This window comes from Larimichthys crocea, unplaced genomic scaffold (genome assembly GCF_000972845.2).
Source record: "Larimichthys crocea isolate SSNF unplaced genomic scaffold, L_crocea_2.0 scaffold91, whole genome shotgun sequence".
Lineage (NCBI taxonomy): Eukaryota > Metazoa > Chordata > Actinopteri > Sciaenidae > Larimichthys > Larimichthys crocea.
Genome location: NW_020861238.1, coordinates 1 through 20,829, shown reverse-complemented (window position 1 = coordinate 20,829; position 20,829 = coordinate 1). Strand labels below are relative to the sequence as shown.

Here is a 20,829-nt window from a genome sequence, read left to right as displayed (position 1 = left end):
CCGATGGAGAGTGGCTGTCCATTGGGTATGCTTCCCAACATATGAAAAACATCTAAATAAAAAAAAAGTTAAATCAGTAAGTCACACATATACAAGTTCAGGATCTGTGTGTGGGTATAGTTAAAGTTTATCTAACATGCATGCACAACTACGGAGCGAACCAATGCTAAATTCTCATTTCTGCATCAATCTGCTTGTGCATGCACAGGTTCATTTACATACATAATGCCAATAGGTCAACCACACTTCACAAAAGTCTTAGTAGTTCATGTTGTTAATTGTTGTACACAAATGTATCTAAGAAGAAGAGAAACAAAAGAATAACAAACATACATACCCGTCTAATTTTTGGACAGAAATGTAAATACGTCCAGAATCCCTTGGTCTGAAAGCAATGCATGACTTCAGCCCAAACTGCTCAAAGGCTCTCAGGATGATTCCTTTAGCATTCATCTCTCCATGTTCACGAGAATTGTGTTATAGGGAAAAACAAAGAAATGACAATTTTAAATGTACTCATAGATGAGGTATTTTCTTTTTGTGTACATATCTCTTCTAGATACTCAGGTGGAGGGGATGGATATGGGTAGTGGACACTTGGATTGTGTGAAACTATGTTTGACCTAAGATGATCCCTGATTGATGCCTGGTTGAATAGCAATAAACTGTTTACGTCCATGACATTGCAACAATTTCATTAATTTCCTAAACAGTGTAAACATTGCATAGGCGGTGTCCTCACAAAAACAACAAATATTCTGAGTATATGCAGGAAGATTTAGATTTACCAAGGCTCTTGTCCAAAACAATGGAACTCCATCCGACAAAGACGCTCTCAGTGTTAACAGCACTCCTTTGTATGTTTGGTGGCTAAGATATAGAAAATGCATTGGATTGGAAACAAAATTATGCAACACAACATTTATCATTTAATATTTAAATTATAAAAAAAATGCTAAACTCACCTCAAGAATATCATCATGCCCCAAATCTAAGATAAAGCATAAAAGTGTTTTAAGAGATTTTCTAACACTGAAATCAATGACTAATATTTAAAGAAACATGAAGCTACAACAAGGTGCCAGTTACCAAAAGTTACAAAATAATCTCACCACAAGGTCCATTTAATTGTATGAAATGTTTAACTTTACCCTTGTTTATTTTCTGTAATGTCCTGTCTTCACCAACGTCTCAAAGACAGATGAATGTTGCCTTATGATGTAACATTGATTAATAAAAATAGTTAATGATTCATTTTATGAAATGAAATAAATGAAATAATGAACATTAAATGATAGAACTTACCCACTATTTATGGTTCATCCTGTAGAAACAAACATCATATTGGTCATTTCAACCTATGTAAACATGTAATTCTCAGCTATACAAAGTAATATGATTGTTTTGTCCTTTTACTAGTCCTGCTTCTACTAAAAGTGGCTATTGATATAGTGGCTTCATGATATAAAGTCCAATTTCAGTAAAATTGTTGATAATTATTAAACATTATTTGTTAGTTCATTCTGAGTATAGTATAAAATAAATCTTAATTTCACAGAAAATCAACATTAAAATCAACTCTTACTGATTTTACTGAGAATGATGATATAACTGCCAAGTTCACAACAAGGAAGATGGAGGCCCCTCATCTTGCAGGATGTCTTGGACCAAACCTTTAAATCATACATGTAAAGTTACCAATGCAATAAAGCTAGGATACATTTAGGTAAATAGAAAATACCACTTGTCCTCGACCTCTAATCAGCCTGACTGTCCACTCTGCAACTGTATGACGAACGTCCTTGTGTTTTTTTAAGCAGGTAGAAAAAAAAACACTGAGCAAAAAACAACAAAGAACCAGTCATGCAAGTTACTTGTTGAATTATTTGTTGATAGAAATACTGAAAGTTTCTTTGTCATGTTCATGTTGTTAACACTAAACAACTCTGTAAAATTCCATAGATAGTCTATAGAATGTGTTTCTCTTTCTTAAGGTGTTACCTGTTAATGAATTCAGCCTCCAGGACTGATGGCTAAACTATCCTGCTGTCTTTGTTGGTGTGTCCTTTGATTTGATCAGAAGTTTTTATTTTATTAGCTGGGCCTTAGCCTTTTGATTCCTGTATCTTACTGTGAAACAAACGAGTGTACAAACAAACGAAACAAAAGTTTAAATACTACAAAGTACACAGCACTCCTTTATGTTTGACAGCTAAGGTAAGAAATATTGGAAAACACAAAAAAGCAAGTGTTGAACAAAAAAAAGTAACTAATCACTAAGTAGTAGTAATGACAATATGTTACTATAAAAAGTCCCAGTCAAATATGAAATTGTCACACGGCCGCGAGACGACAAGCTGGGTTTTGTTCTGTCTTGTCATTTCCTGTTTTATTTTGAAAAGTAACTCTCCTCTCGTTTCAGGTCACTGGCCCTCTCATGTGTCACCGGTCTGATTGTCTTCCTGATTCCCGATTGTGGTCCACCGTGCCCCATTACCTCCATGTGTTCATATAGTCTGCGCTCCCTTTGTCTTGTTTGCCAGGTGTTTCGTCCCGTGCGTCCACCACAGCCCTTGACCAAGCCCAGCCCAAGTATTCTTAAAGCCTGTTTTCAGCCTCAGCGCGTCCTCGAAAGAGTGATTTGCTTTAGCTTTCATAGTTCAGTTTAGAGTTTTTCTAGTGTAGGTTTCCAGTTCCACCCTCCTAGGAGTGGCTGATTTTTCTGCCCTTGATTGGTCTGCCTCCAGTTTTAGGAGTGATTTTTAGTTTAGCTTTCTTTATAAGAGTTAGTTAGAGTATTAGGTTTATCCTCTGCTGGAGCGTCTTGTTTGAACCAGTGTTTTTTGTAAGACAAGATAGTTTAAGTTGTATTCCCCGACTGGAGCGATTATTATTTGGTTACCTTCCAGACCCGTTTATTTTTTGCTCTCCTAGAGCCGTAGTTCATTGCTTTTGTCATAGCCTTAGAAGTTTTCATAGCCCATTTGTTTCATCTTTTTGTAAGAGGTGTCCTTGCTGCCACTTCAATAAAGCTTCTGGTTTTTGATCCATCTCTGCGCCTGAGTCCTGTGTCCTAGTCTGGTTCTTGACAGAAATTTACCAAACTAATCTCACCACAATTGCCAATTAATTACATGAAAATGAATGTTCCTGGTATTCTGCATAATTGTCTTCAAAGTCCGTTGTGTAAAATTTTGTGGCTTTATTGGAAAAAATCAACGATTGTGAGTGAAGCATGATCTCTTGTACTTCTTTCGTCAATGCCTCAAGTGTGGGGAAAGCTTCAGTGGGAATCCGCGTTGCACCCGGACCACGACAGACCTCTTTCAAGAACCCTATGGAGAGTAGGAAGGAGAGGAAACAAGTGAAAGAATGGGAAGGTGGGAAGGGTGGGCAGAATCAAGAGTGAAGCGGATCATAGGTGTTAAGAGGGTATTTATAGACTGTCAGAAGGGGCACAGTTGAGGTGTGGTCCGGCTCCTGAAGCTCCAATTAAAGAATCAAGCAGATATCGAATATGATAACACTGTACAGTGTTTCATAGTTTATAACACAATGAGTCTAGTGCATCATGAGTCCTCTCTTGAATACTCATTTTTTCTTGTAATTGTTCATTGATACTAATTATGTTAAGAATGTGTCCGGGAGTACAACTACCTTTTGAGGTAAGCACTCCAGGAACAATGATTTACCAGTTTGCAATCCAACCTAAAGAATCACAAACTCAGTGATCTTATACATTAAAGGTGAATGCAGAATTCAAACGCTCCAAAGTTTGGCTGCATTTTCCAAAAAAGATGGCAACAGGGCAACTTGCAATCATTGGAAAGTGGAGATAACAGTGTCGGGAGGGAACACGAGAACAGGCAGAAACATTGCGCACACAACATTCAATATTTTAAATGATTGTCGTGTTTTTTGACACGCTCGGACTGGAGATGAATCTCAACCTAGCAGCAGAGGAGGCAGCAGCCAGGCTATGAGCACCCCGTGTGGTTACTACGAAAGGTAAACTCTGGTAAGTAACACACTGCCTACCATGTTAGCGCGATGTGGCTTCTTGTAAAACATGCTATAACAGTTAACATTAAACAAATGCCTTCTGCATTACATTAGAAGATGACCTTTTGACCTCGGCGTTGGTTTTGTTAGGTCGTGATACTTCTAACTAACAAAGTTGATGCTGATCAACGGTTTGTTCTTCTTTGTTTCCCAAAGGAATCGATAAAGAATCGAATCGTTAAGCAGAAGAATCGATAAGGGAATCGGAATGGTAAAAATCTTATCAATTCCCATCCTGCATATCAGTGGTGACCATGTTAGAAAAGATTGTATTGATACATCACATAATCATCACAGTAGAGTCATTAAGGTATCTCTTTTATAAACCTATGTCAGTTCTTCACATATCGTATTTTAATTACTGCTTTTTAGCTCCACATGGTGGCTACCAAGCACCGAGCTTACGTAATTATCTGATGTTAGATAACATAGATCTTATTTTTGTTTGTTTGTTTTTTGTTTCAGAGGTGTTTCCAAGGCGAGGGAAGGGTTCAGTTTGTGGTCAGTAAGGCCTGCAAAGGCCTGAGTACCCTTTCAGGTCAGCCATACCATTACCCTCAGTACCCTTGGTGGAATCTGGTTATCAATTGGTTCCACCTAGTTAGGGAGTAAAAGACTGAACCAGCAGAGTGTAATGAAAATTTTCACTTTACTTCAACAAATCCCATAAAATGCAGCTGAATTGACAAACGTTTGTTGGGCACAGCCATACAAGCAATGCAGGGCCGCCACCCTGTGGACCCCTGCCTATGCGTGACACAGTTCAGATTATCCAGTCCACCTGTGACTCCATAGTTCTGCTGAGGGACTTCACTGCCCACATGGGTGATGATGGAGTTACCTGGAGGGGGGTGATTGGATAAACAGCCTGCCTGATCTGAACAAAAGCAGGCTTTGTTATTGGAACTTCGTGCTAGTCAGGATTGGCCATAACAAACACCATGTTCAAGCATACGCGGTGTTCATTAGTGTACTTGTTACCCCAGAGCACTCTAGGGCGCAGGTGCTGATCCACTTTGTGTTGTTGTAATCAGTATTTCTGTACACAGAGGAGCAGAGCGTCAACTGATCACCACCTGATTGTGGGTTGGAATCATGTGGCGGGGGACATTGCCGGACAGATCGAGGTCTAACTGAGGTACGCGTACTTAATTACTCAGTTATGCGAGTGAACTACATTTCAGAGGGACATTTGTTCTTATTAAATATATTTAGGACAGCTTTACTGTTCAGGTTATTAGTACAAATATCACCGTCCTGATAAACTATATGTCTTATATAACAATTTACCCAACAGTAAAGTAGTTAAATGAACTCTGCCTTTGCTGGCGGTGTCATTTGTGGGTAAATGCATTGCAAGTATAATCCAAACGGCGGAAGGTAATATGTGCAAAAATAGGCCATTCTGCACAAGAGTACTTTAAATATTGGTATTTTAGTATATGTTCATGCTAATACTAACATTACTACATACTGTACTATTGCTACTTTTACTTCAGTAACATAATAATAATAATAGATATAGATTTTATTCTCAAAACGAACTGACTGACTTTTTCACTTTCCTGACCACAGGCACCAATTGACAGTAACTGGGTAGTTTTAGCAACCCTTGAAAAGAAACTGGTGCCGTTGCCTCTCATACTGGTCTAGGTGTTTCCTCAACCATGGTAGAACAAGTTCCAGTGTGCTTCAGTGTCACCATTGGCTAGAGGTGCGGGGTGCTGCTCATCCCCAAATGCTCATAATGCTGACTGCCTATTTGGGGTGAAAGATTCTCTTCAGTTGATATCTGTGTTTCTGTTGTTTTTTATTCATGACTAGTTACTGCAGTCATGATGGTTCTTTCTTTGGGTATCTGCGAACTACCCATTCTGGTACATGCGGTGACTTAAATACTGAGTGCAATGATTGCATTTGGCAATAAAATGAAGTTTTTGTAGTGGCTTACTAATTTATATATTCTAATAATAGTTGTTCAAATGATTTAATGTTGTTGGTTGTAGGGTAGATTTAGCTGTTTTGCTCATATTGCAAATACAAAAAAATGTTTGTTTGAAAAATATTTATGAAAAGCTTCCACAGATCCCACAAAACAGTCTACTGATTTTAAAGATTTATCCAAGCAGTACAATCAGTTCAGAACTAATAAGCATTAGTCATGACCAGAACAAAGTGTTAATGTACTGTATGTATTTTTGATATACCAAAATAAGGTCTCACGACAACCTTTTATTAAAAGCAAGTTAAAAAAAGCGAAGTGAAACCAACCTGTATTTCTCATTTCTTCAAAGACTACAGTACAGTAAATGTAAAACACCAAATATGCACAATTTCCCACAAAGATTCCAAATTCCACAAAATAAGTCACCCCTAATGTATAGTGCCGCTAATTCGTTACCCATTGCATTCTCTTATTACTCCTTATAAAGCAGTGAACAACAAAAAAGCATTTAATAAAAAGTAAAAATCACTTGATTTCTCAGCCAGTGGCAAATTTGCTAGCCCGGCCATGTGCGAATGTGAGATGTTGATGGAGGACACACATCAACGATGTATGACAGCATCAGTGCAACCAGGAGGGTGAGACAGGAGAAGCCACCAAACCTGGAGAGACGCCAAAAATGCTGCAGCAGTACAAAAATAATTAATAACAATGAACAGAGGATTTCGACATATGCCTCATACTGATTTAAAATTGAGATGGAGATTATAGGTGAAATGTAGTTTGGTGTATATAAAGGGATGTGATGTATATGAATACCTGTCATCATCGGTGTTGTGGTGTTTGGTTGGTGGTTGGGTGGTAAGGAATCCGGTAAAATTATTTGGATGGCATATTAAAATCTTATTTCAATACTTGATATAGTCTCATATTAAAAATAAGAACTGGTGCAATGTACTTAATTTGATAACACAATTCCTACCGTGTTGCACAGGGACCTTCATCCATGTTCTGGGAGGATGTTAACCTCCACTGGTCCCCACTTTAGGAACATGGTAGAGTACTTCATTACTAGAGGGGGATATCTAGCAAACAGGAAAGTTTCAGTTGCGTTTACAACAAAACATCCACAACAGTTTTTATTTATCCAAGTAGACAGTTACATTCAAGTTTAGCAGTAAAACATCAGCTGCCTTGGAAGCTGAAGACAAGCGGCACTTCCCCCTTGAGGTACTCTCGGAAGTTTAATTCTTCCAAAGATGCAAAATAGTTTTGCCAAACGTGGTCCAGCAAAGATGGTCTCATTATTCTCCACAAATGAATTTCCAACTTCCGAGGATTGTCCCATCTATAGTTACCTGTTTACAGAAAGCAACATTAAAAGCAAATAACAAGAGGGAAAAATACTGACATTTTATCATGTTGTTTTAAACTTACCATTATTTAACTGACTTAAATCAGTGGTGATACTTCTTTGCTTGGACATTTGCTGCTGGATGTTGGGTTCTGGTCCACCATTTGGAAGGTCACCTGCCTATTTACGCAAGGCCACTCCAGCTGTCGTCATATTTACCAGACAACAGTTGCACAAACAGTCCAAAAATGACTTGTCCAGAACAATCCCAATCCTGTAAGCATAGCCCCCTCGGGAGTACTGCCGTGAGCGGTATATAGGCGTGCATAAACCACTAGTGTTACAAAGGTTGCCAAAATCGTTAATCTGCATGGTTAAATGAGGACATCAGTCTCAAGACAAATAATGTCATCGATTGAGAATCCACCCGAAGAGCTGCCTGCTCCTTTACGAGACTCAAACACACCTGGAAGTGCTTGGTGGCATCAGGGAAACATGATGAGTTGCCAGTAAGATTTAGGTGAACCTGGAGAAAGAGTTTGTGAAGACCAATTACATTATACAAATAATATCAGCTGCATTTTCAAACAGTTAATAATACTTTTAAATACCATTTAGACACAGTAATCCAGATTAAACAAACAGCTTTACCAGTGATTGTCCATGAGGCGAGAGAGTTCCTTTGACATGCCTGCTGCATCTTGAAACTCTCTGATCCAATGTTAATTGACTGCTCCATTCCAGTGTGTAATAGTAGAAATTGGAGACCACCTGTTATGACACTCCTAGTAGGACCATCCTCTTGGTTTCCAGCCAGGCCGAGTCTCCTTCCTTACCTGATGCTGTGCTCGCATGCATGAAGTAACCTGCATCTTGACCTAGAATGTAATGGTATGTGTTATGGTGGACCTTCAAATGCAATATCTACATATAGAGTACAGTCCATACAATTTAATTTAAGTTAATTATACATCATCAAGATTTACGTTACAAGAAAGTCAGCAGACAGCAGAAAGATGACAAGAGATTAGGGCTTTTGTGATTCAAAGTCAGCACAGTCATAAGCAACAGCAAAATTTAAATTCTGAAATTTTGAAATCTTACCACTATGATCACCACTGCCCCCGGGTAGATTGGTGTGATCAGAGTTTGGACCTCCAGAAACACTCATAACCATTTGCCAGCCAGTGCCATTCTGTGAGCAGCGATTCATTTGGCACATGCCCCCATTAGAAAAGCTGCAGTGCATCTTAAATGCAATGGTCGAGTCTGTAGAAGTAAATGAGGAAAACAGGATTAAGGACTCTTAATTGAATTTGGAATATAAAATCAAAAGTAAAAGTTCCTGAGCTGGAAATAGGGAATAGGGAAAATTAGTTGAAAAATGTGACTGTGACAATGTCCATTGTGTTCACACAGATTTGACACTTTTAAATCAATGAAACAAACAAACCCAAAGCATTCCTAAAAATGGCTCATCCATCACTTACTGCATTTGTAGAGGCGGTTCAGCTCCAAAACATCACTGGGACTCATTTCCTTTCTTTGACCAATAACATCCTGGAATTTTGGATCTTTGGTAATAATTGTTGACCCATTGCCATTGGAGAATGCATTTTTGCCATAATGCATCACTGACCAGTAGTCGTATGGGACTCCGTTGGTGGTGCTGGACTCATTGCTAACTTTTTGAAAGTTATTTTCATAACCTAGATGACACATATAAAACAAATATCAATAAACTCTCAACCTAGCAACACAAACACTAATATTATTAATATATTAATACATCTACATTTTTTAAATTATTTTGATAATCGAGGGCAACCTAGATTCTTAAATTTAACCTATCAACATAGTGTAGTATCAATATAAGGCATTTTTTAATTGTTTTATTGGGTGTCAGTACATTAGGTTTTACATAATTTGATCAATGATTGATACATATCTAAATAGATTTTGATAATCCTGCTTTTATCTAAACAATTACTGAGTTAATAATATGCTTACGTACTTGCTGGATTTATCTATTCTCTCTTTGTACACTTTGACATAAGACATGTAAAGAACAGGAATATTATAATGCAAGTCTTAACGAAACCTTCTATGATGTTCTCGAATACAATGGTCAGAAAATTATCTCTGTCATATCTGGACTGTTCATGGTAGAAGCCAAGAGCATGGAGGAACTCATGTTCAACGGTGGAAATCTCATCACAGTATCTCCCGATGGAGAGCGGCTGTCCATTGGGTATTACTTTCCCAACATATGAAAAACATCTAAAATAAAAAAAAAGTTAATCAGTAACAGTCACACATACAAGTTCAGGATCTGTGTGTGGGTATAGTTAAAGTTTTATCTAACATCCATGTGCACAACTCCACGGAGCGAACAATGCTAAATTTCTCATGTTTTACATTAATCTGCTTGTGCATGCACAGGTTCATTTACATACATAATGCCAAACATGGTCAACCACACATTCACAAAAGTCTTAGTAGTTCATGTTGTTAATTGTTGTACACAAATGTATCTAAGAAGAAAGAGAATAAAATAAGAAAAACAAACATGCATACATACCCGCCTAATTTTTGGACAGAAATGTAATACTTCTCAGAATCCCTTGGTCTGAAAGCAATGCATGACTTCAGCCCAAACTGCTCAAAGGCTCTCAGGATGATTCCTTTAGCATTCATCTCTTCCATTGTTCACGAGAATTGTGTTATAGGGAAAGAACAAAGAAATGACAATTTAAATGTACTCATAGATGAGGTATTTTCTTTTTGTGTACATTATTCTTTCTAGATACTCAGGTGGAGGGGATGGATATGGGGTAGTGGACACTTGGATTGTGTGAAGCCAAGCCAAATAACCTTGCTTCACTTGAAAATGTTGCAGATTTCACTGGGCACTGCTATGAGACTCCTGTTTGTCATTAACCTCCATCTGATTGATGCTGGTTGAATAGCATAAACTGTAACATATTTCAGTAAGTTTCCTAAACAGTGTAAACATTTCATAGGCATGGTCCTCACAAACAACAACAAATATTCTGAGTTATTATGCAGGAAGAATTTAGATTTACCAAGGCTCTTGTCCAAAACATATGGAACTCCATCCAACCAATGACGGCTCTCAGTGTTAACAGCACTCCTTTGTATGTTTGGTGGCTAAGATTATAGGAAATGCATTGGATTGGAAACAAAATTATGCAACACAACATTTATCATTTTAATAATTTAAATTTAAATAAAAAAATGCTAAACTCACCTCAAGAATATCATCATGCCCCAAATCTAAGATAAAGCATAAAAAGTGTCTTTTAAGAGTTTTTCTAACACTGAAATCAATGACTAATATTTAAAGACAACATGAAGCTACAACAAGGTGCTCAGTTACCAGAAGTTACAAAAATAATCACACCACAAGGTCCATTTAATTGTATGAAGATGTTTAACTTTACCCTTGTTTATTTCTGTAATGTCCTTGTCTTCACCAACGTCTACAAAGACAGATGAAATGTTGCCTTATGATGTAACATTGATTAATTAAAAATAGTTAATGATTCATTTTATGAAATGAAATGAAATGAACAATAAATGATAGAACTTACCCACTATTATTGGTTCATCCTGTAGAAACAAACATCATATTTGGTCATTTCAACCTATGTAAACAATGTAATTCTCAGCTATACAAAGTAATATGATTGTTTTGTCTTATTGTACTAGTCCTGCTTCTACTAAAAAGTTGTTATTGATTATAGTTGGGTTCATGATATAAAGTCAAAATTTCAGAATCAAATTGTTGATAATTATTTAAACATTATTTGTTAGTTCATTCTGACTATAGTATAAAATAAATCTTAATTTCACAGAAAAATCAACATTAAAACAACTCTTACTGATTTTACTGAGAATGATGATATAACTGCCAAGTTCACAACAAGGAAGATGAGGCCCCTCATCTTTGCAGGATGTCTTGGACCAAACCTTTAAATCATACAAGTTACAGTTACCGAAATGCAATAAAGCTACGATACATTTAGGTAAATAGAAAATACCTACTTGTCTCGATCTTCTATCAGCCTGACCGTCCACTCTGCAACTGTATGATGAACGTCCTTGTGTTTTAAGCAGGTAGAAAAACCCACTGAGCAAAAAACAACAAAAGAACCAGTCATGCAAGTTACATTCTTTGAATTATTGTTGATAGAAATACTGATAAGTTCTTTGTCAATGTTACATGTTGTTAACACCTAAAGAACTCTGTAAAATTCCATAGATAGTCTATAGAACTGTATGTTCTCTGTCTTTAAGGTGTAACCTGTGAAATGAATTCAGCCTCCAGGACTTGATGCTAAACTATATCCTGCTGTCTTTGTTGTGTGTCCTTTGATTTGATCAGAAGTTTTTATTTTATTAGCTGGGCCTTAGCCTTTTGATTCCTGTATCTTACTGTGTAACTAAACTGAGTGTAACAAACTAAACTAAACTAAAAGTTTACTACTACTAAAAGTACACAGCACTCCTTTATATGTTTGACAGCTAAGGTAAGAAAATATATTGGAAAACACAAAAAAGCAAGTGTTGAACAAAGAAATAAGTAACTAATCACTAAGTAGTAGTAAATGACAATATGTTACTATAACAAAAGTCCCCAGTCAAATATGAAATTGTCACACGGCGCTGAAGACAAGCTGGGTTTTTGTTCTGTCTTGTCATTTCCTGTTTTATTTTGAAAAGTAACTCTCCTCTCGTTTCAGGTCACTTGCCCTTCCTCATGTGTCACCGGTCTGATTGTCTTCCCTGATACCCGATTGTGTCCACCTGTTCCCCATTACCTCCATGTGTTCATATAGTCTGCGTCTCCCTTTGTCTTGTTGCCAGTGTGTTTCGTCCCGTGCGTCCACCACAGCCCTTGACCCAAGTCCACAGCCCAAGTATTTCTTCAAGCCTGTTTTCGCCTCAGCGCGTCCTCGAAAGAGTGATTTTGCTTTGTAGCTTTCATAGTTCAGTTTAGAGTTTTTCTAGTGCTAGGTTTTCAGTTCCACCCTCCTTAGGAGTGGCTGATTTTCTTGCCCTTAGATTAGTCTGCCTCCAGTTTTAGGAGTGATTTTTAGTTTAGCTATTTCTTTATAAGAGTTAGTTAGAGTATTAGGTTATCCTCCTGCTGGAGCGTCTTTTGTTTGAACCAGTGTTTTTGTAGACATAGATAGTTTAAGTTGTACTTCCTCCGACTGGAGCGATTATTATTTTGTTACCTTCCATAGCCGTTTATTTTGCTCTCCTTAGAGCCGTAGTTTCATTGCTTTGTCATAGCCTTAGAAGTTTTCATAGCCCGTTTTGTTTCATCACTTTTGTAAGAGGTGTACCTTGCTGCCACTCAATAAAGCCTGCTGGTTTTTGACTCCATCTCTGCGCCTGAGTCCTGTGTCCTAGTCTGGTTCTTGACAGAAATTACCAAAATAATCTCACCACAATGTCCAATTAATTACATGAATAATGAATGTTCCTGGTATTCTGCATAATTGTCTTCAAAGTCCGTTGTGTAAAATTTTGTGGCATTTATTGAAAAAATCAAAGATTGTGAGTGAAGCATGATCTCTTGTACTTCTTTGGTCAATGCTGCAGTGTGGGGAAGCTTCAGTAGGGAATCCGCCGTTGCACCCGGCCACGACAGACCTCTTTCAGAACCCTATGGAGAGTAGGAAGGAGAGGAAACAAGTGAAAGAAATGGGATAGGTGGGAAGGGTGTGCAGAATTCAAGAGTGAAGCGGATCATAGGGTTAAGAGGGTATTTATAGGACTGTCAGAAGTGGCACAGTTGAGGTGTGGTCCAGCTCCTGAAGCTCCAATTAAAGAATCAAGCAGATATCGAATATGATATACACTGTACATGTTTTCATTAGTTTATAACCACAATGAGCCTAGTGCATCATGATTCTCTCTTGAATTACTTATTTTTTCTTGTATATTGTTCATTGATACTACTTATGTCAAGAATGTGTCCTGTTGTTGAGGGATGAAGGAATCTCCATTTTTCATGTGTATTTCGTAACAAAACACATGATAAGGTGAGGCAACAAAATACATTCAGAACAACTGGGGAAGCAACAATATGGGGGAGTACAACTTACCATTTTGAGGTAAGCACTCCCAGGAACAATGATTTAGCATGTTTCAATCCAACCTAAAGAATCACAAACTCAGTGATCTTATACATTAAAGGTGAATGCAGAATTCAAACGCTCCAAAGTTTGGCTGCATTTTTCCAAAAAAGATGGCAACAGGGCAACTTGCAATCATTGCAAAGTGGAGATAACAGTGTCGGGAGGGAACACGACGAACATGCAGAAACATTTGCGCACACAACATTCAATATTTTTAAATGATTGTCGTGTTTTTGACACGCTTCGGACTGGAGATGAATCTCAACCTAGCAGCAGAGGCAGCAGCCAGGCTATGACCACCTCTGCGGTTACTACGGAAGGTAACTCTGGTAAGTAACACACTGCCTACCATGTTAGCGCGATGTGCTTCTTTGTAAAACATGCTATAACAGTTAACATTAAACAAATGCCTTCTGCATTACATTTAGAAGATGACTCTTTTGACCTCGCTGTTGGTTTTGTTAGGTCGTGATACTTCTAACTAAACAAAGCTGATGCTGATCAAACTGTTTGTTCTCCTTTGTTTCCCAAATGAGAATCGAAAAGAGAATCGATAAAGAATCGAATCGTGAAGCAGAATCGATAATGGAATCGGAATGGTAAAAAATCTTATCAATTCCCATCCCTGCATATCAGTGGTGACCATATTAGAAAAGATTGTATTGATACATCAACATAATCATCACAGTAGAGCATTAAGGTATCTCTTTTATAAACCTATGTCAGTTCTTCACATATCGTATTTTTAATTTTTATTTTTAATGCAAAGGCCTGAGTAACCACTTTCAGGTCAGCCATACCATTACCCTCAGTACCCTTGGGTGAATCTGGTTATCAATTTGGTTCCACCTATGTAGGGAGTAAACAGACTGAACCAGCAGAGGTAATGATAATTTTCACTTTACTTCAACAAATCCCTAAAATGCAGCTGATATTTGACAAACGTTTGTTGGGCACAGCCCATACAAGCAATGCAAGGCCGCCACCCTGTGGGACCCCTGCCTATGCACTGAACAGCAGTTTAGATTACCCGGTCCACCTGGTGACTCCTAGTTCTGCTGAGGGACTTCAATGCCCACATGGGTGATGATGGAGTTACCTGGAGGGGGGTGATTGGGATAAACAGCCTGCCTGATCTGAACCCAAGCAGTGCTTTGTTATTAGACTTCTGTGCTAGTAATGGATTGGCCATAACAAACACCATGTTCGAGCATACGGGTGTTCATAAGTGCACTTGTTACCAGAACACTCTAGGGCGCAGGTGCTGATCCACTTTGTTGTTGTGTAATCAGTATTTCTTGGACACAGAGGAGCAGAGCTGTCATCTGATCACCACCTGATTGTGGGTTGAATCACGTGGCAAGGGACATTGCCGGACAGACCAAGGTCTAACTGAGGTACTCGTACTTGAATTACTTCATGTTATGCTGGTGGACTACATTTCAGAGGGACATTTGTTCTTATTAAATATATTTATTGGACAGCTTTACTGTTCAGGTTATTAGTACAAAATATCACTGTCTGATAAACTGTATGTCATTATATAACAAGTTACCCAACAGTAAAGTAGTTAAAATGAACTCTGCCTTTGCTGGCGGTGTCATTTGTGATAAATGCATTGCAATTATAATCCAATACTGTGATATGTATATATGTGCAAAAATAGGCCATTCTGCACAATGAGTACTTTAAATATTGGTATTTTAAGTATATGTTCATGCTAATACTAACATACTACTATACTGTACTATTGCTACTTTTACTTCAGTAAAAGATCTAAGTACTTTCCCCACCACTGATATTAAGTGACTATTTACTTGAACATAATAATAATAATAGATATAGATCTTATTCTCAAAAGGAACTGACTGACTTTTTCGGCTTTCCTGACCACAGGCACAATTGACAGTAACTGGGTAGTTTTAGCAACCCTTGAAAAGAAACTGGTGCCGTTGCCTCTCAAACTGGCCTTAGGTGCTTTCCTCAACCATTGTACGAACAAGTTCCAGTGTGGCTTCAGTGACACCATTGGCTAGAGGTGCGGGGTGCTGTTCATCCCAAATGCTCATAATGCTGACATGCCTGTTGTGGGTGAATGATTCTCTTCAGTTGATATCTGTGTTTCTGTTTGTTTTTTATTCATGACTAGTTACTGCAGTCATGACGGTTCTTTCTTTCTTGGTATCTGCGAACTACCCATTTCTGGTACATGGCTGTGACTTAAATACCTGAGTGCAATGATTGCATTTGGCATAAAATGAAGTTCTTGTAGTGGCTTACTAATTTATATATTTCTATATAATAGTTGTTCAAATGATTTAATGTTGTTGGTTGTAGGGTAGATTTAGCTGTTGTTGCCGATATTGCAAATACAAAAAAAATGTTGTTTGAAAAATATTTATTTGAAAGCTTCCACAAGATCCCACAAAACAGTCTACTGATTTTTTAAAAGATTTATCCAAGCAGTACAATTCAGTTCAGATACTAATAAGTATTTAGTCATGATCAGAAACAAATGTGTATGTACTGTATGTATTTTTGATATACCAAAATAAGGTCTCACGACAACCTTTTATTAAAAGCAAGTTAAAAAAGCGAAGTGAAACCAACCTGTATTTTCTCATTTCTTCAAAAGACTACAGTACAGTAAAATGTAAAACAAACCAAATATGAACAATTTCCCACAAAAGATTCCAAATTCCAACAAATATAAGTCACGCCTAATGTATAGTGCCGCTAATTCTTTACCCATTGCATCTCTCTTATTACCTCCTTATATAAGCAGTGAAACAACAAAAAGCATTTAATAAAAAGTAAAAATCACTTGATTTCTCAGCCAGTGGCAAATTTGCTAGCCCTGTCCATGTGTTAATGTGAGATGTTGATGGAGGACACACATCAACGATGTATGACGAGCATCAGTGCAACCAGGAGGGTGAGGACAGGAGAAGCCACCAAACCAGGAGAGACGCCAAAAATGCTGCAGCAGTAACAAAAAAATTCATTAAATAACATGAACAGAGGATTTCTGACATATGCCTCATACTGATTTAAAAAATATGGAGATTATAGGTGAAATGTAGTTTGTGTATAAAATGTGAGTAAATGAATACCTGTCATCATCTGTTGTTTTAGGAGGTGGTTTGGTGGTGGTAAGGATCCTGTAAAATTATTTGGAAGGCATATTAAAATCTTATTTCAATACTTGATATAGTTCTCATATTATAAAATAAGAACTGGTGACAATGTACTTAATTTGATAACACAATGTCCTACCGTGTTGCACATGGACCTTCATCCATGTTTCTGGGAGGATGTTTAACCTCCACTGGTCCCACTTTAGGACATGGTAGAGTACTTCCATTAACTAGAGGTGTGATATCTAGCAAAAGAGGAAAGTTTCAGTTGCGTTGTACAACAAAACATCCACAAACATGTTTTATTTATTCCAAGTAGTTACAATCAAGTTTAGCAGTAAAAACATCAGCCTGCCTTGGAAGCTGAAGACGAAAGCGGCACTTCCCCCCTTGAGGTACTCTCTGAAGTTTAATTCTTCCAAAGATGCAAAATAGGTTTTGCCAAACAGTCTCCCAGCAAAGATGGTCTCATTATTCTCCACAAATGAATTTCCAAACTTCCGAGGATTGTCCCATCTATAGTTACCTGTTTACAGAAAGCAACATTAAAAGCAAATAACAAGAGAGGAAAAATACTGTTACATTTTATCATGTTGTTTTAAACTTACCATTATTTAACTGACTTAAGTCAGTGGTGATACTTCTTTGCTTGGACATTTGCTGCTGGATGTTGGGGTTCTGGTCCACCATTTGGAAGGTCACCTGCCTATTTACGCAAGGCCACTCCAGCTGGTCGTCATATTTACCAGACAACAGTTGCACAAACAGTCCAAAAAATGACTTGTACAGAACAATCCCAATCCTGTAAGCATAGCCCCCTCTGGAGTACTGCCGTGCGCTGTATATAGGCGTTGCATAACCACTAGTGTTCAAAAGGTTGCCAAAATCGTTAATCTGCATGGTTAAATGAGGACATTCAGTCTCAGACAAATTAATGTCATCGATTGAGAATCCACCCGAAGAGCTGCCTGCTCCTTTACGAGACTCAAACACCACCTGGAAGTGCTTGGTGGCATTCAGGGAAACATGATGGAGTTGCCAGTAAGATTTAGGTGAACCTGGAGGAAGAGTTTTGTGAAGACCAAATTACATTACTTACAAATTAATGACTGTGTTATCAGCTGCATCCTTCAAACAGTTCATCAGAATCTTAAATACTATTCAGAACAGATAATACCAGATAAACAAACAGCTTACCAGTGATCTGTCCCATGAGGCGAAGAGTTCCTTTGACATCCTGCTCATCTTGAAACTCTCTGATCCAGATGTTAAGTTGATCTGCCTCATTGCCAGTGTGGTAATAGTAGAATTGGAGACACTGGTTATGACACTTCCTAGTAGGACTCATCCTCTTGGTTTCCAGCCAGGCCGAGTCTCCTTCCTTACCTGATGCTGTGCTCGCATGCATGAAGTAACCTGCATCTTGACCTAGAATGTAATGGTATGTGTTATGGTGGACCTTCAAATGCAATATCTACATATAGAGTACAGTCCATACAATTTAATTTAAGTTAATTATACATCATCAAGATTTACGTTACAAGAAAGTCAGCAGACAGCAGAAAGATGACAAGAGATTAGGGCTTTTGTGATTCAAAGTCAGCACAGTCATAAGCAACAGCAAAATTTAAATTCTGAAATTTTGAAATCTTACCACTATGATCACCACTGCCCCCGGGTAGATTGGTGTGATCAGAGTTTGGACCTCCAGAAACACTCATAACCATTTGCCAGCCAGTGCCATTCTGTGAGCAGCGATTCATTTGGCACATGCCCCCATTAGAAAAGCTGCAGTGCATCTTAAATGCAATGGTCGAGTCTGTAGAAGTAAATGAGGAAAACAGGATTAAGGACTCTTAATTGAATTTGGAATATAAAATCAAAAGTAAAAGTTCCTGAGCTGGAAATAGGGAATAGGGAAAATTAGTTGAAAAATGTGACTGTGACAATGTCCATTGTGTTCACACAGATTTGACACTTTTAAATCAATGAAACAAACAAACCCAAAGCATTCCTAAAAATGGCTCATCCATCACTTACTGCATTTGTAGAGGCGGTTCAGCTCCAAAACATCACTGGGACTCATTTCCTTTCTTTGACCAATAACATCCTGGAATTTTGGATCTTTGGTAATAATTGTTGACCCATTGCCATTGGAGAATGCATTTTTGCCATAATGCATCACTGACCAGTAGTCGTATGGGACTCCGTTGGTGGTGCTGGACTCATTGCTAACTTTTTGAAAGTTATTTTCATAACCTAGATGACACATATAAAACAAATATCAATAAACTCTCAACCTAGCAACACAAACACTAATATTATTAATATATTAATACATCTACATTTTTTAAATTATTTTGATAATCGAGGGCAACCTAGATTCTTAAATTTAACCTATCAACATAGTGTAGTATCAATATAAGGCATTTTTTAATTGTTTTATTGGGTGTCAGTACATTAGGTTTTACATAATTTGATCAATGATTGATACATATCTAAATAGATTTTGATAATCCTGCTTTTATCTAAACAATTACTGAGTTAATAATATGCTTACGTACTTGCTGGATTTATCTATTCTCTCTTTGTACACTTTGACATAAGACATGTAAAGAACAGGAATATTATAATGCAAGTCTTAACGAAACCTTCTATGATGTTCTCGAATACAATGGTCACAAAATTATCTCTGTCATATCTGGACTGTTCATGGTAGAAGCCAAGAGCATGGAGGAACTCATGTTCAACGGTGGAAATCTCATCACAGTATCTCCCGATGGAGAGCGGCTGTCCATTGGGTATTGCTTTCCCAACATATGAAAAACATCTAAAATAAAAAAAAAGTTAATCAGTAACAGTCACACATACAAGTTCAGGATCTGTGTGTGGGTATAGTTAAAGTTTTATCTAACATCCATGTGCACAACTCCACGGAGCGAACAATGCTAAATTTCTCATGTTTTACATTAATCTGCTTGTGCATGCACAGGTTCATTTACATACATAATGCCACATATGGTCAACCACACATTCACAAAAGTCTTAGTAGTTCATGTTGTTAATTGTTGTACACAAATGTATCTAAGAAGAAAGAGAACAAAATATGAATAACAAACATACATACCCGTCTAATTTTTGGACAGAAATGTAATACTTCTCAGAATCCCTTGGTCTGAAAGCAATGCATGACTTCAGCCCAAACTGCTCAAAGGCTCTCAGGATGATTCCTTTAGCATTCATCTCTTCCATTGTTCACGAGAATTGTGTTATAGGGAAAGAACAAAGAAATGACAATTTAAATGTACTCATAGATGAGGTATTTTCTTTTTGTGTACATTATTCTTTCTAGATACTCAGGTGGAGGGGATGGATATGGGGTAGTGGACACTTGGATTGTGTGAAACTATGTTGCCCTAAGATGACCCTGATTGATGCTGGTTGAATAGCATAAACTGTTGTACAGTCATGTAACATTGCAACATATTTCAGTAACTTTCCTAAACAGTGTAAACATTGCATAGGCGTTGTCCTCACAAACAACAACAAATATTCTGAGTTATTATGCAGGAAGAATTTAGATTTACCAAGGCTCTTGTCCAAAACATATGGAACTCCATCCGACCAAAGACTGCTCTCAGTGTTAACAGCACTCCTTTGTATGTTTGGTGGCTAAGATTATAAGAAATGCATTGGATTGGAAACAAAATTATGCAACACAACATTTATCATTTTAATAATTTAAATTTAGATTAAAAAAAATGCTAAACTCACCTCAAGAATATCATCATGCCCCAAATCTAAGATAAAGCATACAAAGTGTCCTTTAAGAGATTTTCTAACACTGAAATCAATGACTAATATTTAAAGATAACATGAAGCTACAACAAAGGTGCTCAGTTACCAGAAGTTACCAAAATAATCTCACCACAAGGTCCATTTAATTGTATGAAGATGTTTAACTTTACCCTTGTTTATTTCTGTAATGTCCTTGTCTTCACCAACGTCTGCAAAGACAGATGAAATGTTGCCTTATGATGTAACATTGATTAATTAAAAATAGTTAATGATTCATTTTATGAAATGAAATGAAATGAACATTAAATGATAGAACTTACCCACTATTATTGGTTCATCCTGTAGAAACAAACATCATAT

At 37.4% G+C, this 20,829-nt stretch overlaps 1 protein-coding gene across 1 annotated transcript in view; it reads right to left on the bottom strand.

Annotated features, from left to right (window-relative positions):
- LOC104939807 (meprin A subunit beta) overlaps window positions 1–20,814 on the bottom strand; it is a gene marked incomplete at its 5' end in the record, with an annotated part of 39,125 nt that extends 18,311 nt beyond the window's left edge. The window contains 13 exons of the mRNA XM_027277202.1: window positions 16,648–16,695; window positions 16,811–16,916; window positions 17,027–17,197; window positions 17,280–17,729; window positions 17,869–18,099; window positions 18,326–18,490; window positions 18,712–18,930; window positions 19,323–19,501; window positions 19,799–19,916; window positions 20,259–20,343; window positions 20,446–20,471; window positions 20,640–20,678; window positions 20,790–20,814. Of these exons, the coding sequence (XP_027133003.1) occupies window positions 16,648–16,695; window positions 16,811–16,916; window positions 17,027–17,197; window positions 17,280–17,729; window positions 17,869–18,099; window positions 18,326–18,490; window positions 18,712–18,930; window positions 19,323–19,501; window positions 19,799–19,916; window positions 20,259–20,343; window positions 20,446–20,471; window positions 20,640–20,678; window positions 20,790–20,814 (1,862 nt within the window). The remainder of the gene's footprint in view (window positions 1–16,647; window positions 16,696–16,810; window positions 16,917–17,026; window positions 17,198–17,279; window positions 17,730–17,868; window positions 18,100–18,325; window positions 18,491–18,711; window positions 18,931–19,322; window positions 19,502–19,798; window positions 19,917–20,258; window positions 20,344–20,445; window positions 20,472–20,639; window positions 20,679–20,789) is intronic.
- Window positions 20,815–20,829: the final 15 nt, after the last annotated feature.